Genomic DNA, 25,910 nt, shown 5'->3' with positions numbered 1-25,910 from the left:
TGTTGTAACTTGCATATCTATTTATTCCACTTGACGCACACACACGCATGGCGTAATCTCCACTGGGGACAGGGGGGGGGGGGGACATGTCCCCCGCACTTTTTGAAATCGCGTTTGTGTCCCCCCACTTTACAAATATGTTTATTATTTTTTAACGCAAGCCGTCCTCGCCACGGAGGAGCACACAGTCTCTGTGAGCAAGCGATACAGAGGGAGAGAGAGAGAGAGAGAGAGAGCGAGGGAGGGAGAGAGGGAGAGAGAGAGCTAGGGAGAGCACACTTTTATCTATGTAATATAGATAAAGTAAGAAATCATTCCAATGTGTACTATAGGACAGTACAACAAACAGTTTAAAGGGGAGTGATTAGTAAAATATGCATAAAGAAAAATAAAGAATGCTAACTACTAGGTAACATAAGATAAGAATAAACGAGTTTAAATGATTTGTTGTTGGTTGTGATGATATTCTAAAGATGTTTGGATTATTGAAAAGTATACATCTCCCTTTCATCTGAGAGTTGAGAGCTGTATCCATAAATTGATTTTGTGCTCAAAGTGCACCAGATTGATGCATTTCACTTCAACATTTTAAAAAACATCTTCCCGGGGGTGCATGCCCCCGGACCCCCCTAGAGGAGGTGAGGACCCCCCTTGAGGATGTGAGGACCCCCCTAGAGGATGTGAGGCCCCCCTAGAGGAGGTGAGGTCCACCCCCCAATAAAGCAGGTTAAAATAATTAAATTGCAACATGTTCTTTTAGTAAACACTGCAAACGGGTCCCACAGACCCAAACAGCACACAAAGGTTAAAGGTAGCATATAATAATGTTAAAATGTGATAAATATATACACTGCAAAAAACAAAAAAAAGAGGAGTGAAAGTAGCTCACGACTTGTTTTATTTTTTTAAAGTAGCCCTCATCCTAAAAAAGGTTGGTGACCCCTGACATAGATCATTTACCCATTCCTGTAATGTAAATAGATATCAGTGTTTTGACTAAATGCTGAGGTCCGCTTACCTCCCTTTGTGAGTCTTTGAACCAAATCACACAACTGTCATTGGTTTAAAGAAAACGGCAAATGAAAGAAGCCTATTCTGATTTTTGGGTTCTCCCTCTCCTCTAGTGTGTTCTATAGGTTTCAGTGCATGTAAATGGTCTGCAGAGGCTAAAATCCCCATGTTCCCTCCAGAGGGAGTTTCTCTCCCACACTCCTCCCCTCGCCTGAAACGCCTCCTTTGTTTTCTTCTTCATCATATTGACATCACGATGTAACACTCGCTCTTCTATTGGGCATCATAGCATGCTCTTGATCAGACAGAGGGAACAGAGTTTTAGTAAATCATGTGATTTGTGTTTCAGTTGAAAGGACCGTCTCTGACCACAGACACCCTCCAGCCTACGACCATCAGCTGAACAGCCCCCCCCTGCCACGTCCAAACAGATCCCTCAGCCAACCCCCCCACCATAGCTAGAGCTCTGCCCCCCTCAGTGTGTTGTTTACATATGGAACATATTGCACATGTTGAAAAAAGCAGTCTTGATAATGTTGTAGTGAGGTGGTGTTCATTACAGGACTTTTTTAGATCAGTAGGTTTTAAATAGAAGTGGTTTTCAGTAGAGCCCCCCCTAGTAACTTTAAATGTGAGACTTCCAGTCATCGTATGTTGACAGTTTTTCATTTGAATATTGCACATATTGAGGACTCGTGATGTTTTTTGGCAATGACCAATATATCACATATCTGCTTTCGACTTGTGTATCTTTTCAGAATCTATTAAAGGTCAGGCACATGCTTGCTTTAGTTTTGGTGATTTATACGTTTTGGTAATGATGTGAATCGCTCTTTGCTTAATCTTTAGCAGTGTCCATATGCACTGAGTTAGCACATTTTACAAATCAGTTTTCTGGTTTGCCACTGGCACCAAATATGTTTACTGGGAATCTTAAGTACATGTTTAAAAGGGAAAACCAATGAAAGTGTGTTTGAACCTCCATCATCACAAGGCAGCAGTGAGAGGAGTCTCTTATGATAGAATGTATAAACTGCATCCATATTATTCTTACAGGCCATTATGTGACTCTTTCCAGTCAAATCATATTTTCATACAGTGAGGAAATAATGATGTGAATTCGATCAGCTATTTTGTTGTGTTTACTTTTGATATTGTGATGTAAATGCCTGTCATTACACTAGGTTTCCTGTAAGCCCTTTCAACCTGTATTCTAGGTCCGACTGGTGCACGCCAATGATTTAAAGCACCATGTTTTACACTGGGCAAGAATAAAGTAGAAATGCTGTTGTCACCTACAGGAAAGCCAGCTTCAACTGAGAGCTTTGGTTTGGAAGTTAGTCAGGCATTCATTTTCATCAGGAGGGAAACGTATTGTAAGCCAGAATGACTAAGGCGTAAATCAGCATTCTAATTATTTGTTATTTTTAGTGTCACTGTCAAATCAAATGGACGTAGGCAACACTTCACGATTCATATATTAAGGTTCATCATTGAAAATACTTCTGATTAGTATGGTGGCAAATAAAAAAAAGAACTTCAGAATAAAAGCATGAGTAAAAGTCACATGGTGTTTGTGTTGAGGATATTCAGATGTTTTCCTGTTTGCATTCCTTAGTTTCATCACATCTCACACAACACACTTTGTATCTTTCTAAAGTGCATTTATATTCCTGGCGCTGGTTATATAATGTTACCATGATGGGACAAGCCTGGTGTATGTTTTAGAAATATCAAATAAAATGTGTGATTTATGCCAAAAGACTTGTTATTTTCTTCTTCTCCTACTGTTATAAATGTCTCACTCTTTAATATATATATTTTAATAATATTCCACAAATCTTGAAACAAGGTCATTGGATAGCAGAAAGTCTACACCTGGCCCTAGTAACACAACTTTTCTCATTTCTGTAGTAGTACTACAAGTAAAAGTATCATTTATTTATATTATTCTTAGGCTAAAGTACTAAAGTATTAAGATCAAAAAGGAAAAGTACTCATTCTGCCCAATGACCATTAGTATTGTCAGCTAAGTGTACTTTAAGTATCAAAAGTGAAAGTACTCTGCAGAATGGATCTTTTCACAGTATTTTATTTGAATGGTTATTATATTATCCCGTTTTTATAAATGTAAGAGCGTTTTAGTTTCGTATTTGTTCAATTTAGACCACATTTAGATACTTGAAATACTGTATAGATAATAAGTACAGTATTGCATAATACCATATCAGCATATGTGTAAATATGTGTACAAAGTAACTGGTAACTGTGAGGGTTCAAATAATGTAGTATTTGCCTCTGAAATGTATTGGAGTAGAGATATAAAGGAACATTAAATGGAAATACTTAAGTGAAGTACTAATATGTCAAAAAAAGTACTTACTTGAGTAAATATACTTTATAATTAATCTCCATCGCTGGATAAAGGCAACAGCTAATTGAATGGTAAAATAGTGCTGCATATCAACCCCACGCTCCTTCCTGTCTATCACTCAGTACCCAATAGGAGAAAGGAACCTTAAATGAAGTCCCGCCCTGTCACCACACAGCGAGCCTCACTCCTCTCAGCTGCTCTCAGAAAGAATGACATCACTTCACATTAGACGAATGTACATATTTATTGTTCTGCCATGTACACACTGCAGCTGCTATGCCTTCTTAGCGTTTCAGGTTTTTAGTAATTATTTGATAAAGTCATACATGCCCGCATAGATATTTGAATGTACTGTATATATTATTTTCACCATGGAAACAAGATGCTCATTTATAAAGTCAATGGTCTGTTTTTGACTTTTCTTTTATTCTTCCATCGGGTCACACACACAGAGTAGCACGTGAGGATCGTATTGGTACACAGATCAAGTCTCAGCTGCAGATAAACACCGAACACACTTCATCAGCCTGTACAGGGCACACAGATGCACACCACAGCCTGTTTGTCTACCATGGCATCTTTATTACTTTGAGCTTTAAAACACATCCAAACACACACACACACACACACACACACACACACACACACACACACACACACACACACACACACACTGGAGGTTACAGGGATCACAAATGGACGGCAATACATAAGGAAGTGCAATGACTGAAGTGAGTGGAAGGACTTTGTTGGATTTTACTTTGATGTGTTACTCCTTTGATAGCAGTGAAAACACAAACAAGTCAAACCAATAACAGCAGTTAAAGAAAAGCATATTTAAGCTAGGTGTGGTTCCTAAAAACATAAAGCATAAGTCTGGAGTTATTAGTATTATTGTCAACAAACCACATGAAAAGTCCCAAAGCAACAACATGTTAGTCCCTCTCTAGATCCGTCTGTCTGTATACCCTGTCTCTGTCTCTTGGCCCCAAACACAGTGAAGATGTAAATATTTAAAAAATGTCTCACAGATATATAGCTTCATTCTGTAAATTCCTCAAACAGCTGATCTGCTGTAGTTACTCTGGACTCAGGAGAGTATACGCAGCCTTAGCATATAGTGGTCAGTCCAGCTCCTCTCATCTTCTACTTACTGAAAACATTTTGTTTAATGTGATGTCCTCCTTCTCCGACGCCAGTGATGTCACTTTTGGATGACAGTGCATTTGTTTAATTATCGAATACTATTATAATGAAAACGTCTCATCATTTGTACAAATATTCATGCCTGAATGTTTTTGGGGGAAATGTTGTTATTAAAGCTCACGTGAAAACATAGACAAGTCAGTGGGACATCTTGCCAGTTGAAATGATGTTTGACATGGCCAGATTAAAATGGTCCAATTCAGATTTGTAAAGTCTGCCTCTCAAAATGAAACTATGAAATCACTTTTACTGGCACAGAAGTCCTTAAAGTCATACTTTAACTCTCCAGCACAGAGGAGGATCGGGTTTGATACTAACACTTCCTGTGAGGAGGGGAGGTCCTTGTTGGTGGCTCTGCTCATGAGAGTTGTTGACAAGAAGAAACATGATCCAGCCTTGTCCTTGGACATTATATGATCAGTGTGAGGGGATGAGGAGCAGCATGTGAAGGTGGAGGTGACACATATATAGGGGGGGGCGGGAGGGTGCTCCATCTCTACTTCTCTTAATACACAAACTGTATTTACACACAGAAGTGGCAGCTCTGTGACAGATCAAATGCAAATGCACAACACAGTATAGAAAGACTGACATGTTAAACAAAAGAGATGCATGATGGGAAGACAAACGGTGTGATCACACAGCCTTAGTAAACAGATCAGCAGGGTGACACACACTCACACCACAATGTATTCTCTTTAATATGAATCTCATCTGTCCGGTGGCCATTCTCCCGCTGAGTCGGTGCATGTACAGCAGGGTGGGCTAATGTATTAAATGCTTTGAGATTTCTTCTCTCCCCACCCCCCTAAGTTCAAGCATGATTTTCTCATCTATGTACATATGTTTACAAGAGTTCTTCAAGAAGAGGGCTGTGCGTGAGGCCAAAACGTCCGAGATGCCCCTCTCTGAGTTTGATCCACCGGTGGCGGGTCGTACCGGATCACACCCCCGCAGCCCGAGAGGGAAAACTCAAGTCTGACAGAAATGAAGGGTGCCATCTTTGGTCACAAATGAAACACAATGTGAAGGAAGGACGAGTGTTGAATCACAAAATACTGTTCCATTATTCAACACAAAGAAGAAGGAAAGCTATAATCCAGTGATCGGCGAGGACAACGAGAAGGGACAGAACATCTGGATCTGAGGAGGCGGAGCCACAGAGGAAGATCAGCAGCTGCTATTCAAACCATTCCTCCTCTTCCTCCTCCTCTTCCTCCTCCTCTTCCTCCTCCTCCTCCTCCTCCTCTTCCTCCTCCTCACAGTAGCGTTGCAGCAGGCGGTGCAGGTGCAGCTGCAGGGCGTCGGGCTGCAGGGCGTCGGGGGGGTCGTCGTGGCGCTCGAGGTGCACGTGCTTTCCCTGGGAGTCCCTCACCACAGTCCTCTTCTGGGTTCGAGACCTACGCATCTCGCTTCTGCAGGAACAAAAAAAGAAGATGTTTACAGGCTTGTTTACAGTTTCAATAATGATTGGTTTAATGTTAGGATTCACATGTTTGAATAAATACATCACGCATTAGAATAAGATTAGGTTAGATTCAACTTCATTGTCAATTGCAGTTTGCAAACCAGAGAGTGCAGAGAGTAGTGCCTGAGGTTTCAATAACTCACATATCAGTGCCATGTACTTATATGTATAAATATTAATACACAAAATTAAGATTTATAGAAATACAACTCTTGATAAAAGCAGGATTTATTTAATGATTCAATTATCTATTTGTAATATTGACAGCGTTAGAAGTCTGTTCATGTCCTCTTCTTAAAAAATCAAATAAACTCTTCAATGTTTCCATGCAACAGTCAATGGGCTGAGCCTTCATATGTCAAATGTATGTTTCCAATGCCCAAACTCAAACACAAACCATGCAACTTTGTCGACTTCTGAATATTTCAATTCGACTCCAACCTGAGCTATTATTTCCTAAGTTCAGTGAACAAAGGTTATATATCCAAGGACTGGTTAGTTTAACCAGGAAGTATTATCTGTCACATGTAATGAAGTAAAGGTCAAACTTTTGAGTAGATTAAACTAACACTGGGGACTTGTTTATTTAGCGCCACCCAGTGGCAGTATATTACATTACACTGAACTGCATCGCAGCAACACTGGCTGAAAGCAACACATTAACAGCACAAAGGGACTGTCTCATCTTTCTACAAACAAGAATGCAATAAGATTCACTAGTGATATGACACAAAGTGTGTTGTGGCTGTGTTGCTGCATCCCACCAGAAGCCTGGGGGTTCAATCTAAAGGGGCCATATTCTGCACATCAGTATGTAGTGTCTCTACTTTAAAGAGTCCTCTCCAGCTGATGTTCAGGTGTATATCAGTATGTAGTGTCTCTACTTTAAAGAGTCCTCTCCTGCTGATGTTCAGGTGTATATCAGTATGTAGTGTCTCTACTTTAAAGAGTCCTCTCCTGTTGATGTTCAGGTGTATATCAGTATGTAGTGTCTCTACTTTAAAGAGTCCTCTCCTGCTGATGTTCAGGTGTATATCAGTATGTAGTGTCTCTACTTTAAAGAGTCCTCTCCTGCTGATGTTCAGGTGTATATCAGTATGTAGTGTCTCTACTTTAAAGAGTCCTCTCCTGCTGATGTTCAGGTGTATATCAGTATGTAGTGTCTCTACTTTAAAGAGTCCTCTCCAGCTGATGTTCAGGTGTATATCAGTATGTAGTGTCTCTACTTTAAAGAGTCCTCTCCTGCTGATGTTCAGGTGTATATCAGTATGTAGTGTCTCTACTTTAAAGAGTCCTCTCCTGTTGATGTTCAGGTGTATATCAGTATGTAGTGTCTCTACTTTAAGAGTCCTCTCCTGCTGATGTTCAGGTGTATATCAGTATGTAGTGTCTCTACTTTAAAGAGTCCTCTCCTGCTGATGTTCAGGTGTATATCTGTATGTAGTGTCTCTACTTTAAAGAGTCCTCTCCTGCTGATGTTCAGGTGTATATCAGTATGTAGTGTCTCTACTTTAAAGAGTCCTCTCCTGCTGATGTTCAGGTGTATATCAGTATGTAGTGTCTCTACTTTAAAGAGTCCTCTCCTGCTGATGTTCAGGTGTATATCAGTATGTAGTGTCTCTACTTTAAAGAGTCCTCTCCTGTTGATGTTCAGGTGTATATCAGTATGTAGTGTCTCTACTTTAAAGAGTCCTCTCCTGCTGATGTTCAGGTGTATATCAGTATGTAGTGTCTCTACTTTAAAGAGTCCTCTCCTGCTGATGTTCAGGTGTATATCAGTATGTAGTGTCTCTACTTTAAAGAGTCCTCTCCTGCTGATGTTCAGGTGTATATCAGTATGTAGTGTCTCTACTTTAAAGAGTCCTCCTGCTGATGTTCAGGTGTATATCAGTGTGTAGTGTCTGTACTTTAAAGAGTCCTCTCCTGCTGATGTTCAGATGTATATCAGTATGTAGTGTCTCTACTTTAAAGAGTCCTCTCCTGCTGATGTTCAGGTGTATATCAGTATGTAGTGTCTCTACTTTAAAGAGTCCTCCTGCTGATGTTCAGGTGTATATCAGTGTGTAGTGTCTGTACTTTAAAGAGTCCTCTCCTGCTGATGTTCAGGTGTATATCAGTATGTAGTGTCTCTACTTTAAAGAGTCCTCTCCTGCTGATGTTCAGGTGTATATCAGTATGTAGTGTCTCTACTTTAAAGAATCCTCTCCTGTTGATGTTCAGGTGTATATCAGTATGTAGTGTCTCTACTTTAAAGAGTCCTCTCCTGCTGATGTTCAGGTGTATATCAGTGTGTAGTGTCTGTACTTTAAAGAGTCCTCTCCTGCTGATGTTCAGGTGTATATCAGTATGCAGTGCCTCTACTTTAAAGAGTCCTCTCCTGGTGATGTTCAGGTGTATATCAGTATGTAGTGTCTCTACTTTAAAGAGTCCTCTCCTGCTGATGTTCAGGTGTATATCAGTATGTAGCGTCTCTACTTTAAAGAGTCCTCCCCTGCTGATGTTCAGGTGTATATCAGTAAGTAGTGTCTCTACTTTAAAGAGTCCTCTCCTGCTGATGTTCAGGTGTATATCAGTATGTAGTGTCTCTACTTTAAAGAGTCCTCCTGCTGATGTTCAGGTGTATATCAGTGTGTAGTGTCTCTACTTTAAAGAGTCCTCTCCTGCTGACGTTCAGGTGTATATCAGTATGTAGTGTCTCTACTTTAAAGAGTCCTCTCCTGTTGATGTTCAGGTGTATATCAGTATGTAGTGTCTCTACTTTAAAGAGTCCTCTCCTGCTGATGTTCAGGTGTATATCAGTATGTAGTGTCTCTACTTTAAAGAGTCCTCTCCTGCTGATGTTCAGGTGTATATCAGTATGTAGTGTCTCTACTTTAAAGAGTCCTCTCCTGCTGATGTTCAGGTGTATATCAGTATGTAGTGTCTCTACTTTAAAGAGTCCTCTCCTGCTGATGTTCAGGTGTATATCAGTATGTAGTGTCTCTACTTTAAAGAGTCCTCTCCTGCTGATGTTCAGGTGTATATCAGTATGTAGTGTCCTCTACTTTAAAGAGTCCTCTCCTGCTGACGTTCAGGTGTATATCAGTATGTAGTGTCTCTACTTTAAAGAGTCCTCTCCTGCTGATGTTCAGGTGTATATCAGTATGTAGTGTCTCTACTTTAAAGAGTCCTCTCCTGTTGATGTTCAGGTGTATATCAGTATGTAGTGTCTCTACTTTAAAGAGTCCTCTCCTGCTGATGTTCAGGTGTATATCAGTATGTAGTGTCTCTACTTTAATAGTCCTCTCCTGCTGATGTTCAGGTGTATATCAGTATGTAGTGTCTCTACTTTAAAGAGTCCTCTCCTGCTGATGTTCAGGTGTATATCAGTATGTAGTGTCTCTACTTTAAAGAGTCCTCTCCTGCTGATGTTCAGGTGTATATCAGTATGTAGTGTCTCTACATGTCTCCATGCTTTAATGTTCAAAAAGCTCTTTATTTTTCTCATGCTGCCTGTGCTGCAGCTCCTCTTTTCACCCTCTGTCTGAAACCAGAGCCCAGATTGATCAACCGCTAAGAGATGTCCCCCCCTTAGCCTATCACTTACAATGTGTTACAGCGCTAGCCAATAGAAGCGCAAGTGTAACAAAGTGATGTCACTATATGGTTATATATGGTAAACATATAATATAACATTGAGGCGTTTCAGGCAGGGGGAGTTGTGGGGGATATTAGCCTTTGCAGACCATTTGCATGCACACACACCTATAAAACACACACACAAGGGAAACCTCAAAAAGCATGATAGGGCCTGTTTGAATAAGAATAATGGCCAAACCTACAATAATACCTGTGTTGTTAAAGATATTAGCTTCTCCTAATTGACTCTGCAAAGGTCATGGCTAAATCAAAGTTTGACTGTAACACTAAAGCTGAGACAAAGGAATGACATCACACCATGCTAACTCTTAGTAAAGATCAGATTGCTTGTGGCTGTTCTACACACTCCCATGCTGCTGTCCAACCTTTTGACCACAGAACCGTCGTCCTGCACAATCTCTCTCTCTACTACATGAGGGAGGAGACCTGACCCAAAGCCTCCAGCATAACTCAACGCCTGGAGGGGAAGAACGAGGGAGAGGAAGGGGAGACAAACACTGTAAAACTGACATAAAGATCAGCTAAACCAAATTGACTTTAAGTTATAGGAACAACTAATTGTGGAAGAACTGTTGTAAAAGAGTGTTCAGTAACAAGCCACACCCCCTGGTACATGTGTTCATCAGCTCTTCATAGAATCCTCTCACTGACACACTGACCTTCTCAAAGTCCTTTCTGGCTGAGGGGAGATCAGCAGCCAGCGAGGAGTCTCCCGTCTGCTTCTCCATCCTCTCGCCTCTCACCACCGTCGTCTTGACAACCTTGCTGACCTTTCGACCTTTCACTGGCTCCACCTCAAACTCTGATGATGTGGCAGCGCCCAGGGCCAGGGGCTCTGCGAAGGTCAACTGTAGAGAGCCCACAAATGTAAGTGTGCATTTATTTTATTTCAGTACACTTCCACTTAGTTTGACTATTGATAACATGGTAAACAGTATATCTGCTGTACTTCAGCATATTATAATTGTGTCTGACCCAATGTTAGCATGCTAATGTTAGAATGTAACACCTATGTGCCTTAGTGCAACCCCACATATTAAAATGGTCAACATTCAATAATACTTTACAGTGACTTAATCAGCCGAATGAAGATAATATTACAAATACAATTGTTTAGAGTATTTTTGGATATATTTTAAAGTGACACAAAATGAGCTACTGTGTGTAGACCTTCACTTTTAAATGTTTGACATTTTTGATATGCCACATAATTATTTGTGATTTGTGCAGTTTTAGTGTGTTTATGTCTGTTGACTTTGATCTGATAAACCTCAATGGGAAGTGTTTTCTTTTTGAGAGTCAGAATGTTTAAACCTTATAGAAGTCTTGAACACAGCCAAAGAACTGTATTTATGACCAAATGAAAAAGTATAGGTGGAAGATGCAATGAAGAAAAGCAGGATGAGATGAACACATTTTCATGAACCAACATTAAAATATAGTCACACACCATGTGATGCAGTGAGATTATATAGTGTGATATGTTTGCAGCTCGATGGCACTGACCTCTTTCTGATCCCCCCCACTGTGTACCACAGTCCTCTTCACCACTCTGGACACAGTGTCTCCCTCCTCGATGTGCACCGTCTCCTGGTGAGAGCCCTCAATGGTCACTTCCTGTGTCTCCATGCCATCCGCTGACACGTATTTACGAATAACCTTCCGAGTGATCTGGTGGACAAAACAAGAGATCAGTTGTAAAACCTGAAAGCTGGATGTTTAATCATTGTAGGCCAATGAATATTACATTGATTTTTTTTCCGCAAATCCTGGTTATTTTGTTGTTGCTATCTTTGAATAAAAGCTTACTTTTTTAACCACCATGTTGCCATGCTCATCTGTGTACTTCTCCTCAGTGACGGTCTGTGCTGGGATATCTGGGAGGTTATCCGCCTGTAGAAAAAACAAAACACATATTGTCAGTTCACATGTTAATGCACAGAGCTTGGTATTCCCATTAGAGCATCTACTACATATATGATATAAATCACCCGTAATCCACCAGCACCACAAACTACAGTCTATTGAAAGCAGTGTGAAACTCCCTCTGACGGGAACCTTTGCAGACCATGAACATGCACAACAGCATATACAACACTACAGAAAATGGAAAACCCAAATAGGATAATAGGGCCCTTTGGACTGTAATCTCTATAACAAAGCAAAGAAAATGATGTCGACATGATCTTGAGTATACTATGATTAACCCTGGTAAGTAAAAACCAGCAACAAAAACAACAGACCAGTGCACTAAACCCTGCTACCCACCACCTCTTCACAGCATAACACAGAGGCTGCACAGCTGCATCGTGCTGTTTACCTGAATGATAACTCTGCGTCGGACCACCCTGGTGGTCAGCACCTCCTCCTCTGAGCTATCAGACAGCATCCCTAGCTCCTCTGCTATCTCCTGGGAGAGCGCACATAACCAGCATGGATCATAGTATCAGGTCCACACAATGTTACATACACACTGCAAACAGCTGTTCCTTCTTTTCTCTGAACCTCACTTCAATGTTTGCTGGCCAAAAAGGCACAGAGACAGACACATGTAATGAGGCAATACAAATGTTTTTACACAATAATGATTATGGATGAAGAGAAGGCACAGTTATATAAAACTTCCAACTGAAACAACGTGCAGGGATGGTCACCAGTGTGCGTAATACAGGCGGTATCAGACCCCCCCAGTTAACACCTTAAATCTTATCAAATTGTCTAAATCCCAATTATTTGATGTTGATCTAAACTTTGCATTTTGAAATATTGGTAGATTATGAGCAGACCAGAAACGGCCACTGAAATAGGACAAACTGCTAGTAACACGATACACTTAGGAAAATAATCATTAAAATGTAGGCAGAATAATACATGAAAACTTGCTGTGTATGCTCCTGCTTCCCATGTGTTTTGGCCTCATTTATAAGTGAAATAAATATGCAAAATAGTTTCAGAGATTTCATAGCCTGCTGCTATTTTGCAAATGATCTCAGAGTATCAACTTCAAATAATGGTCTGAACAGGCAAAGATGCAACAAAACCTGTATACATCTGAAGAGTACATTCTGACTCTGCAATCCACAGGCTATTGTGGAGTCCGACAGCCTGTTCTGCCCCGGCTAGAACCATATCTGATTAACGATCAGTTCACCAGTCGGAACTTCATAAAAGATAATTATGGGTAGCGGCTTCGTTTCTGTGTTTGTCTGACAAATGTTTGAGATGATGAAAAATGATTTGTAAAGCGGTGGGAGGCTTAAGCCCATGTTCCCCTTGTTTTACCAAATATCTACAAAAAAGTTGATGAAGTTGAAGTGCAAAGTCATTATGATCCATAGTCACAATGAGTTAACGGAAATAGCTTGAAATATATATATGTTCCTAATGTGAGGCCAAAGTATTACTAATAAAATGTTTTAATTGCTGTCCATAGCACAGCACTTGACAAATAGTATTTCACACACTGGTGGAAAAAACAAAGAGAAATCAAAGGATGCAAACAGGTGCAGGTGTGAATAAAAAGTAATCTGTTATATAATAAGTTCTAAACAAGAATATGTTAATGTCGCCAATGCTGACTCCAAAATCTGTGACTGCAACCAATCACAACACCAATATCAACGGCTTTTCAGCCATCTATGACACAATACTAAATTCATCAACTCGTTATAGTCTTCACAATTTTGTTATTTTCTTGAAGGGTTTAGGCACTCATGCACACAAAAGCATTCGTCAGCCTCATTAAGGTTAAGTCCACACGTTATTTTTTTTCTGAGTCTTGAATGCAGCTTAACACCAACCAATCTGGCCAGGCAAGAAAAAAGCCAGTGCAGCACTGTGCTCATGCTCAACCTCTTACCCTTCCCAGGAAGTCATCATCATCGTAATACCCTGCCTGATCTCTGGAAGGAAGCTCTTCACACACTGGGAGATTTCCTTCTGTTTGATACTCCCGCGAACCCTCTGAATCATAAGTAAGTTCCCCGAAACTTTCACTGCCAGAAGAGAAGCGCTTATAATCTTCCACTCCGAGGAAAGAGTGAGCAGTGTATTCAGGGCTGCCTTTCAGGAAGCAGAGATCAGAGCGACTCCCAGGCATTGGGGACGGGGGTTCAGAGATATGATAGGTAATCTCATGTTTGAGTTTCATTTCATCTGGTTCAGAGTTGTCAGAGAAGGCTTGCTTGCAGTCAAAGAATTCCCCATCTGAGTCAGAGTGCTGTGGAGAATCCGATCCCTTCCTGAGTTCTTTTGGTAGGACCTTTGGATGCCCTGATTCAAATTCTGAGGCGGTTTTCTCAAATTCTGAGACGACTCTGTTAAAATCTGGGGAAAACTCAAAGTCTTGTAGATATTCAGACTCTCCTTTGGAGGTGGCTTCAGTCCCAACTTGAGCTGAAATTGAGTCACTGAACACTGAAGATACTGGACTTAAGTCATTCAACGAAGCTTGGCTCAATTCAGAAACTCTCAGGGTTTGATGTCCTGAAAATACTGCTTCAAAATCTGGAGGTACCAAAAGCTGAGCGGACATAGGTGAAAAAAGCTCACCGGACTGCTCTTTATCAGGGGAGAACTCAGACCCTGAAGGCCATTGGGCCTATCCGACATTACATGTGATATATTCTTCGATGCAGGGAGAACTGGAGTAACAGTTCTGTGGGTGGTGTGTATGTTCTGCTCAGGTAGCTGTAGGGGGATTGATTTCATTGGCTTGTCATCATCGAACACCAGACCTCTTTTCCTTGAGTCTTCTGTCAGTGTTGTAGCAGACAAAGGTGTGCTTTGCTTAAGAAACTGTGGTTCCTCTAGTATCTGAGGAGGGAGCCTGCAAGTGAATATCAACATAAATAAATAAGCATGATTATTTTCCATACAGCCAAATTCTCATTATGTTTTGAACAATAAATGTGAAGCCAAGACATGCACACTCAAAGGGAGCTTAGCATCATATGAATAAATGGAGGAAGATCAATAAGTAATTTATTATTCCTGAAACATTCCGGACATGTTTGATGCATTAACTGCACTCCATTTTGTTAGTCCATCAAGGCAGTTATTTTCCTTATCGAGGTCACGTTAATGAAATCCAAAACACACGTGATTCTTTGCGTGATTGTCATGCTCTCAGCCTTACCCTTTGTGAGCCTGTCGTCTTCTTTAGTTCTCCAGCATGGATGAGTTGGATCTTCTTTTCCTCCCTTGTGGATCTTGAACTGGCGATGGTTTCAACAGAAAAGTCCTTTAGGAAGTCTTCCTCACAAACCGCGGTTCCTGAAGTGAGATACTTTCAGCTTCTGATTCAGCGCGGTATCCCTTCTTTTGACAAAACCTCTGGTCCAGTCATTTTTTGCGAGTCAGGAATTGATATTTTCTTCCTTCGATTTTTTCTCACTGATTGGACGTAGTGATAATAACTCAGCCAATGGGGCCTTTGTTAAGTAATGATAAAGACTGACTGGGTAATAAAGGTTTCACAATGTGGTCACATGACTCAAAGGTTCAGTATCCTCACAGCAAAAAGCTAATTCGTCCTTCTGAGTCAACAGTTTGAGGGTTCAGTGGCCTTGGGCTATCATCAATCCAACAATCAATAGGTAAAGCAACAAACTCAGAGTCTGACGAAAAAGACACTGGTGAGGAATATCTATCAACAGGGGGTAGCGTCAATAAATAAGAAGACAATATTCTCATAAAATCAGGTACTGGTGAGTCTGCATTAGTCGACTGAACTCATTGGGCGATGACATGGATTCACGTGAGGATGGTCTGTCTGTCTCAGCATCTCTTGAAGACGAGACCATTAGCTCACACTCTTGATCTGAAACCCGTGGAGTCAGGTAATGTGACCTATGTGTAATAGTGTACTCCAATGGCACAGTGAACTGGGGAATGGGGGGAGTCTGGAGAAAGCGATCTGTTCTCATAAACTCAGGCATCGATTCAGGAGATGATGCGCTTGGGTCCATTTGCATAGCTGATTCAAGTGACATGGGCCTGTATTCAGGCAGAGACGGAGACGACAATGGCCGTTTCTCTCTCATCTTCCTCCTCTAAGAGTGAATACCCTGGAGATGATGGGCCTGCATTCTTCAAACTGAAATTCCATATTTTCAAATTGCGCATAATCTATATCTGATGCTAAAGTGTCAGGTGAAGATGATGCTGATCTGAAGAACGTTACATATTCTGGGCAAAAACATTGTAAATTCAGGTATCGGGGAATCTGGTAAGAGGGCGTCTAAACTCATTGACTGATGAGACAGATTCTGGTGATGATGGTCTCGATTCCATCACCATGACTGAATCGGGGGATATGGGTCTGTAGTCTATCAAGGATTCTGGTGAATCACGTAGATCATCATCGTCTGAGTCAGATACAGACTTAACGACCCAATGATCATCAGACTCTGTATGTACCTCGGGGAAGGTTTTTCAAATGCGTACTTTGTCTGTCTGTATGGAGCTGCTCCTGAAGACCAAATGTGTTCTATCACTGGTGGAGGTGACTCTGAAACAAGTTTGTCAGATTGTGAAAGAGATATTTCTGATATGACCTGTGCACTTGAAGTGCAAAGAAAGCCAGCTGTGGCTGAGGAAGTAAATATATTTGTCCCCTCTGAAGCATTTACTGTGACGTCATGCTCATTTTTACCTTCAAATGTATCATCTTGGTCATCATCTGAAACACTCCTTTCATTTTCTATCGTGCTGCCAATACATTGCATAAACCCTGTTTCACGGCTAAACGTTTTCCCCACATACTGAGGATCATGCACTTGAGAAATCAGCTTCCACAGTTCTGCATCACAAGTGCTATTATACTCAGCTGCCAGAGTGGCCGAATTCTCAGGGGACAAAGGTGCCATTGTTGTTGATAAAACAGGATCTCCCTCATCTGATTCAAAAGTCTCTGGGGATGCCGACCTCACTACTGTACAAGTTTGTGACAAATCATCTGAACCTAAAAATACAGTAGTTGATATGTCTCTCACAGTCATCATATTATTTTCAAATGTCTTTGTCAAGTCAGGTATTGACGAATCAGATGATAGGGGTTTAAATTCATCATCTTGTTCTTCTGATCCTAGTGATTCAGGAGAATCTGGCCTATCTTCTACACTATAAGTGATGGGCATCAACAACGCACTCAACGCATACTCAATTTCAGATTCAGTGGATTCAGGGGAGGATGATCTATAGCCAACATTCACAATAACACGTTCACACATTGCTGGTCTGTACTCAGGTAAGGGAGAGTCTGATGAGAGGGCCTGGTATTCATCTCAGATGCCCCTGAGCCAGGTGAAGATGGTCTATTGTCATAAACTAGTGATCCTAGGCTTATACCAATGTGTTCTATTTCTGAACACATTGACTCTGGTGATGATGACCCATGTCCACAAACATGTCCCATGTAATCCAAACATTGGTTGCATAAAGTCAGGTAAAGGTGAATCAGGTGAAAGTCTGATTGAGTCTTGAGATTCAGGAGAGGAAGTTCTGCTTTCCAAGAAATGTTGGAATGTCAGTTCTATTTCCAAATCTGACAAAACAGAATGAGGTGAAGAAGACCTTGAATACATTTGTGATATGGACTCTGGCAGTGTTTGTGAAAAGTCAGGAATGGGTGAGTCTGGTGAAAGAGGTCTAAGTTCATAATGGGATGTGGCTGAACCAGGAGATGCTGCTCTGTCCTCAAAAAGCCAAGGGATACACAAATCAGTATCTAAATCCTCATCTGAATATAATGACCAAGGTGACAATGATTTGTAAGCATTAAACTCAGAATATGTCTCTGGCAAAGCCTTTCTGAAGTCAGGTACAGGAGAATCAGGAGAAAGTCTTTTGTATTTACTCAAGATGCTAAGACTCAGGAGAAGATCTGTCTTCTATGGCCATTGGGAAATATATCTCAATGTCCTCATACAAATCAGACAACACTGACTCAGGTGAAGAACACCTTGAACACATATGTGATATAGACGTCTCTTGTAGTGCATGTGTAAAATCAGGTATGGGTGAGTCTGGTGAAAGAGGTCTAAATTCCTCTTTGGGTGCAGCAGAACCAGGGATGCTGCTCTGTCCCTCAAAAGCCAAGGGATGCACAAACTGGTCTCCAAATCCTCCTCAGAAAAATACTGACCAGGTGAGGTGGATCCGTATCTTACTCCTAACATAGTGGGTCCACTCATATGTAACTGGGGTACTGGAGAATCAGGAGACAAAAATCTAAGATCAGCGTCCGACACCCCAGATTGAGGAGATTCTGCTCTTGGCTCTAAATCAACATCTGTGGAATCAAAGGAGTATGTTCTCTTTCTGCAGCCTCTGAACTCCGGTGACAATGACCTGTAAGCATTAAACTCTGAATATGTCTCTGGCAAAGCCTTTCTGAAGTCAGGTACAGGAGAATCAGGAGAAAGTCTTCTATATTTACTCAGAGACTCTAAGGACTCCGGAGAAGATCTGTCCTTCTATGACCATTGGGAAAGATATCTCAATGTCCTCATACAATCAGACAACTCTGACTCAGGTGAAGAACACCTTGAACACATATGGGACAAAGATGACTCTGGCAGTGTTTGTGAAAAGTCAGGAATGGGTGAGTCTGGTGAAAGAGGTCTAAGTTCATAATGGGATGTGGCTGAACCAGGAGATGCTGCTCTGTCCTCAAAAGCCAAGGGATACACAAATCAGTATCTAAATCCTCATCTGAATATAATGACCAGGTGACAATGATTTGTAAGCATTAAACTCAGAATATGTCTCTGGCAAAGCCTTTCTGAGTCAGGTACAGGAGAATCAGGAGAAAGTCCTTTTGTATTTTACTCAAAGATGCTAAAGACTCAGGAGAAGATCTGTCTTCTATGGCCATTGGGAAAGATATCTCAATGTCCTCATCAAAATGAGACAACACTGACTCAGGTGAAGAACACCTTGAAACACATATGTGATATAGACGTCTCTTGTAGTGCATGTGTAAAATCAGGTATGGGTGAGTCTGGTGAAAGAGGTCTAAATTCCTCTTTGGGTGCAGCAGAACCAGGGGATGCTGCTCTGTCCTCAAAAAGCCAAGGGATGCACAAACTGGTCTCCAAATCCTCCTCAGAAAAATACTGAACCAGGTTGAGGTGGATCCGTATCTTACTCCTAACATAGTGGGTCCACTCATAATGTACTGGGGTACTGGAGAATCAGGAGACAAAAATCTAAGATCAGCGTCCGACACCCCAGATTGAGGAGATTCTGCTCTTGGCTCTAAATCAAACATCTGTGGAATCAAAGGAGTATGTTCTCTTTCTGCAGCCTCTGACTCCGGTGACAATGACCTGTAAGCATTAAACTCTGAATATGTCTCTGGCAAAGCCTTTCTGAAGTCAGGTACAGGAGAATCAGGAGAAAGTCTTCTATATTTACTCAGAGACTCTAAGACTCCGGAGAAGATCTGTCTTCTATGACCATTGGGAAAAGATATCTCAATGTCCTCATACAAATCAGACAACTCTGACTCAGGTGAAGAACACCTTGAACACATATGGGACAAAGAGACTCTGGCAGTGTTTGTGAAAAGTCAGGAATGGGTGAGTCTGGTGAAGAGGTCTAAGTTCATAATGGGATGTGGCTGAACCAGGAGATGCTGCTCTGTCCTCAAAAAGCCAAGGGATACACAAATCAGTAATCTAAATCCTCATCTGAATATAATGACCAAGGTGACAATGATTTGTAAGCATTAAACTCAGAATATGTCTCTGGCAAAGCCTTTTGAAGTCAGGCACAGGAGAATCAGGAGAAAGTCTTTTGTATTTACTCAAAGATGCTAAAGACTCAGGAGAAGATCTGTCTTCTATGGCCATTGGGAATATATCTCAATGTTCCTCATCAAAATGAGACAACACTGACTCAGGTGAAGAACACCTTGAACACATATGTGATATAGACGTCTCTTGTAGTGCATGTGTAAAATCAGGTATGGGTGAGTCTGGTGAAAGAGGTCTAAATTCCTCTTTGGGTGCAGCAGAACCAGGGGATGCTGCTCTGTCCTCAAAAAGCCAAGGGATGCACAAACTGGTCTCCAAATCCTCCTCAGAAAATACTGAACCAGGTGAGGTGGATCCGTATCTTACTCCTAACATAGTGGGTCCACTCATAATGTTACTGGGGTACTGGAGAATCAGGAGACAAAAATCTAAGATCAGCGTCCGACACACCAGATTGAGGAGATTCTGCTCTTGGCTCTAAATCAAACATCTGTGGAATCAAAGGAGTAATGTTCTCTTCTGCAGCCTCTGACTCCGGTGACAATGACCTGTAAGCATTAAACTCTGAATATGTCTCTGGCAAAGCCTTTCTGAAGTCAGGTACAGGAGAATCAGGGAGAAAGTCTTCTATATTTACTCAGAGACTCTAAGGACTCCGGAGAAGATCTGTCTTCTATGACCATTGGGAAAGATATCTCAATGTCCCTCATACAAATCAGACAACTCTGACTCAGGTGAGAACACCTTGAACACATATGGGACAAGATGACTCTGGCAGTGTTTTGTGAAAAGTCAGGAATGGGTGAGTCTGGTGAAAGAGGTCTAAGTTCATAATGGGATGTGGCTGAACCAGGAGATGCTGCTCTGTCCTCAAAAAGCCAAGGGATACACAAATCAGTATCTAAATCCTCATCTGAATATAATGACCAAGGTGACAATGATTTGTAAGCATTAAACTCAGAATATGTCTCCTGGCAAAGCCTTTCTGAAGTCAGGTAGCAGGAAGAATCAGGAGAAAGTCTTTTGTATTTACTCAAAGATGCTAAAGACTCAGGAGAAGATCTGTCTTCTATGGCCATTGGGGAAAGATATCTCAATGTTCCCATCAAAAATGAGACAACACTGACTCAGGTGAAGAACACCTTGAACACATATGTGATATAGACGTCTCTTGTAGTGCATGTGTAAAATCAGGTATGGGTGAGTCTGGTGAAAGAGGTCTAAATTCCTCTTTGGGTGCAGCAGAACCAGGGGATGCTGCTCTGTCCTCAAAAAAGCCAAGGGATGCACAAACTGGTCTCCAAATCCTCCTCAGAAAATACTGAACCAGGTGAGGTGGATCCGTATCTTACTCCTAACATAGTGGGTCCACTCATAATGTACTGGGGTACTGGAGAATCAGGAGACAAAAATCTAAGATCAGCGTCCGACACCCCAGATTGAGGAGATTCTGCTCTTGGCTCTAAATCAAACATCTGTGGAATCAAAGGAGTATGTTCTCTTTCTGCAGCCTCTGACTCCGGTGACAATGACCTGTAAGCATTAAACTCTGAATATGTCTCTGGCAAAGCCTTTCTGAAGTCAGGTACAGGAGAATCAGGAGAAAGTCTTCTATATTTACTCAGAGACTCTAAGGACTCCGGAGAAGATCTGTCTTCTATGACCATTGGGAAAGATATCTCAATGTCCTCATACAAATCAGACAACTCTGACTCAGGTGAAGAACACCTTGAACACATATGGGACAAAGATGACTCTGGCAGTGTTTGTGAAAAGTCAGGAATGGGTGAGTCTGGTGAAAGAGGTCTAAGTTCATAATGGGATGTGGCTGAACCAGGAGATGCTGCTCTGTCCTCAAAAAGCCAAGGGATGCACAAATCATTCTCCAAATCCTCCTCAGAAAATGCTGAACCAGGTGATGTGGATTTGTATCTTGCTTCCAACATAGTTGGTGCACCCACAGTGTACTGGGGTACTGGAGAATCAGGAGACAGACATCTAAGATCAGCGTCAGACACCCCGGATTGAGGGGATTCTGCTCTTTCCTCAAAATCAAACATTCGTTGAATCAAAGGACTACATTCTCTTTCTGAGGCCACTGATTCAGGTGAGAATGGACTGAAAGCATTAAACTCAGTATGTGTTTCTAGCAAAGCCTGTCTGAAGTCAGGTATAGGAGAGTCAGGAGAAAGTCTTCTGTACTTACTCAGAGATACAAAGGAATCAGGAGAAGATCGACATTCTGTGACCATTGGGAAAGATGACTCATTTTCCTCTTCAAAATCCCACAGCACTGATTCCGGTGAAGAGGATCTATGATGCGTGAATGTGTTTGGGGACTCTTGAAGTACCTGTCTAAAGTCTGGAATAGGTGAGTCGGGTGAAAGAGCTGTAAATTCATTCAGAGAGTCAGATGATTCAGAACAGGGTGATCTGATATTTGAAATGAACATTAGTGATGCAGGTGAGAAAGGCCTAAACTCTGATTCAGAATCAGGTGACATTGGTTTCTCCTCAACCTCTAGTTCTAATGAGTCAGACAAATCTTTATTATCTTTAGTGTCAGGTCTATACTCTTCCACAGAGATTCCTGGCTCCTGCAAATCACATCTTGAAACACTAGATAACTTTGGGCCCGGGGATGTATATTCTGACTCAGGGTCAGGTGACATTGGCTTTCCTGTGTCTTCTGCATTTGAATTCAAAAGAACACATTCTTTTTTCATATTCTCATATTCAAACTCTTCAACTTTGCTTACCAAAGTGTCTCCTATGTAATGAGGGTCTCTTAGTTGACTTATCAGCTGGTTTGATCTTAACGTTGAATCATCGTCAGCTGACCATTTTTCTTCAATAGTGGAATGAACTGTTTCAGTTATTAGAGAACCAGGTGATAAAGGGCCACACTCTAACGCTGGGCTCTCTTGCCTCCCAATCTTGGTTTGCATTGCTTGTTGAACATCTGCATCAGATGACTCTGGAGTTTTCAACGTCATACAACCCTCAGTCTCTCCATGTGTCACAGCTGAATCATCCGGAACATACTCGATTCTTGTTCCAGCATATTCAAAAACACCCGTTTTACTGCAAAATGTCTCCCCAACATAATGAGGATCATGTATTTGAGAAATAAGCTTCCAAAGATCAGCATCATAAACAAGTCTATATACTGGTACCCTTATTGCCTTAAGTGGTAAGGTTTGAAGACTACCATCCAATGGTCTCTCTGTGGTGTCCAATACTTGTGATTCAGGTGAGTCAGCTCTCTGCTCGCTAATACCTATGTCTACACTTGTTTGTGCATATTCAACATCAGAAACCAATGACTCAGGCGAAGGCGATCGAGGAGTAATAACTGATTCTGATTCAGTCAGCCCTGCAGTAAATTCTGGTATCGGTGAGTCGCAGTCAAATCCAGAAACTACTGAGTCAGGTGAGGAGGGTCTAAATTCAGAGGACAGTTGTGACAGAGACATAGCCCCATACTCCAAATTTGAACAAACTGAAACAGGTGAGGAGGATCTTGACAGTGTTGCCTGAGCAACACATTCATATAAAGCCTGTCCAAACACAGGAATTGGTGACTCAGTTGAAAGTGGCCCGTTTTCATCGACGGAACATGGGGAAGAGCGGCTGTCCTCTGTTAATAATAGCTGAGACACCATTTTCAGATCAGAGGTGGTTGATTCAAGAGATGAAGATCGATCCAATCTACCAATTACAACTGATTCTCGTAAACCAGTTCTAAAGTCAGGAACAGGTGACTCAGGCGATAGTGGCCCTGTAAATGTTTACAGATGTAACTGAATCAGGAGATGCTGGTCTGTTCTCAAAAATAAATGAAATATTTACATCAGTCTCCAGATCCAGATCTGACAATACTGACTCTGTTGAATCTGATCTGTGATAAAACATGAGAAGGTCCAGAGAGAGAACAAAGTACTGAGGCACTGGGGAATCAGGCATTAAGGCTTCTTGACTAGCTACAGATATTCTTGAATTGGAGGAGTCTGGTCGAAGTGTATCCAGCACCAACAGGGATTGTGGTGACATGGGTCTATATTCTGCTTCAGAATCCTGAGACAGCCGTCTTTGGTAATATTCGGATGGTAAAGCTTTAACTTTTGCATCTAACTTTGACTGATAAGATTCAGTTTGTGTTTTAGCAAACTGAACCACTCCGATTTTATTCATGTAGGTATCTCCTACATACTGTGGGTCACGAATTTGAGAGATGAGCTTCCAAAGTTCTGCTTCGTATGTTAAACTGTGGACTGGCACTGAATCTTCTGTTAAGGATAAAGGTATATCATGCTGAGGTTCAGAAACCAAAGAGACTCCAGGTAATTGCTGAACTTCTGGAACTTTAGTAGTAAATGCCAACGAGGATGCTAGATCATCAGATGCTGTTTCTAGAGACAAAACGGGTGACAGGGATCTAACAGAGCCTTGTATCTCTTCATATGTAACCAACTCTCTGTGGATTCTTCCTGATATTTTGTAATATTTTGCACAGGTTCATCATTTTTGACTGATTTCTTAGATTTTTTCTTTCTTCCAGGTTTTGTCATCCCAGTTACGGGATTGTTCACGTCATCCTTTGAGTATCCTGTATCACACACCTCTTGAGATTTTTCTGTTTCAATACCTGACAAAGGCTCAACTTCTGCTTTGGTGTATAAGTGTTTAGTTGTGACTGACTGCAATCAGATACAACTGATTTTATTTTGGAAGTTTTCATTTCTTTATGTTTAATGGGAATTTCTTCAGGTTTTGACATAATAAAGGTTGAGTATCTTTCCTGAGATTTTGACTTTTCTAGATCAACAATTTTGTTTGTTTCATACTGCTTATCAATACAAGCCTCTTCTACAACAATTTCAGCATGTGTCGTTTCAAGCGTTATGTCTTTCTCAAGAGGTAGTTCAGACACAGAATATGACCCATAATCATTGACAGAACAACTTGAGTCAGGAGATAATGGCCTATTTTCAAAAAATGAAAGCAAAGGTAGGGCCTCGTACTCTGTGTCTGAAAACACAGATTCTGGCGATGATGAATGATCAACAATAGTAAGAGCATGATGCAAAGATGGTGTATATTGTGGTATGGGAGAATCTATGGACAGATCACTTAAGGTTTCTGGAGAGGATGCCCTAATATCTAACATTGCTGACTGAGGAGACATCAGTCTGTATTCAGGCACTGAATCTGGTGAAAGTGCTCTTTTATCAATATTAAATGCACATATAACAACCCAATCATCATCATCATCATCCTCAAAAACGGATTCCACTGGTGTTGGTGGTTTATTCTCTGTATCAGATAATAATGGTTCAGGTAAGTTTGATTTATGTCCAGCTGCGGAAGGGGATGAAGCTCTATCTTCATAATTAGCCGATGCTAGAGAAATGGAGCCATATTCTACATCCGAATATACTGATTGAGGTGAAGAGGATCTCTCCCCTATCATTGCAATAGCTGAGTCAGGCCAGTCATGACTGAATTCAGGGACAGGTGAAATCAGGTGAGAGTGCTTTATGTTCATTTATAGATGTCCAAGATTCTGGGGATGAGGGCCTGTCTTCAAGAGGATTTGATGAAAAAAGTGCAAATTCAAATTCCAAATCTGACGACAATGAGTCAGGGGATGATGATCTATATTGACAGGTTTGAAAAGACCCTGAGACTTGAACTGTGATGCAGTCACTGGATTCAGAAGATGCAAAGAAACACGGCATTGTCTCTAAAAAGGCAGACCTAGGTGACAATGCTCTGTCGTCTATATTGAAAGTTATTGATGGTGGTGGGATTGATCTCTCCCCACTATAATCACTGCCTCCTGATAATTGCCTTCCAAATGGTCTTTTGTTGGAAACCATTGGTGTTAACGGCCTTTCCTCTGCTTTTGATGTTAATAGCATAAAGGTGTCTCCTTGCGAACTCAGCATTAATTGCCCCTGGGCTTCTGCAACCCTACCATCATCAGTTTCCCATGGAAAAACAGGAGGTGGTAGTGGAGACAAGGGCCTAAATGGAGGTTTATGAGAATCAGGTGCAAGAAAATGCAGCTCAATTTCCTCATCAGTCACACATTCCGGTGAAGATGATCGTTCACTAGAGGTTTCAGATGTTGATTCTCGTAAACAGGACCTATTCCTGGTAAGCTTTGATATCAGGTGTAGTCTCTACAGAAACAACAACCTCATTTGCACTCTTCCGAATGACAGTGTTTTCTCAAAACTATACTCAGCTCTTGTTATAACTGACATTGCATTATCTTCCGAATGAACAACGTTGAGTCATGTGACACCTGAAATGAAGCAAGCTGAGCTTAATTGTTCCTGTTTTTGAGATATTAACTTGTGATGGTATAACTGTCATCAGAGGGAGATGCTAGTGTGTGAGTGGCAGTGTCGGTTTGATTTGTGCAAAGAAGAGACTTTCATTA

General features: G+C 41.3%; 1 protein-coding gene and 1 pseudogene across 10 annotated transcripts in view; one reads left to right on the top strand and one right to left on the bottom strand.

The window, feature by feature from the left end:
* Window positions 1-2,773, top strand: part of LOC117547272 (calcium/calmodulin-dependent protein kinase type II delta chain) — a 115,318-nt gene extending 112,545 nt beyond the window's left edge. For all 10 annotated transcript variants that reach the window (XM_034217868.1, XM_034217865.1, XM_034217864.1 and 7 more), the window contains one exon: window positions 1,361-2,773. In XM_034217868.1, coding sequence (XP_034073759.1) covers window positions 1,361-1,364 — 4 coding nt within the window. In that variant the 3' untranslated portion in view covers window positions 1,365-2,773. The remainder of the gene's footprint in view (window positions 1-1,360) is intronic.
* Window positions 2,774-3,610: 837 nt separating this feature from the next.
* Window positions 3,611-25,910, bottom strand: part of LOC117547263 — a 71,344-nt pseudogene continuing 49,044 nt past the window's right edge.

The sequence above is a fragment of the Gymnodraco acuticeps genome, unplaced genomic scaffold (genome assembly GCF_902827175.1).
Source record: "Gymnodraco acuticeps unplaced genomic scaffold, fGymAcu1.1, whole genome shotgun sequence".
Classification (NCBI taxonomy): domain Eukaryota; kingdom Metazoa; phylum Chordata; class Actinopteri; order Perciformes; family Bathydraconidae; genus Gymnodraco; species Gymnodraco acuticeps.
The sequence above is the reverse complement of the archived record's forward strand: the minus strand, read 5'-3'. Positions and strand labels throughout refer to the sequence as shown.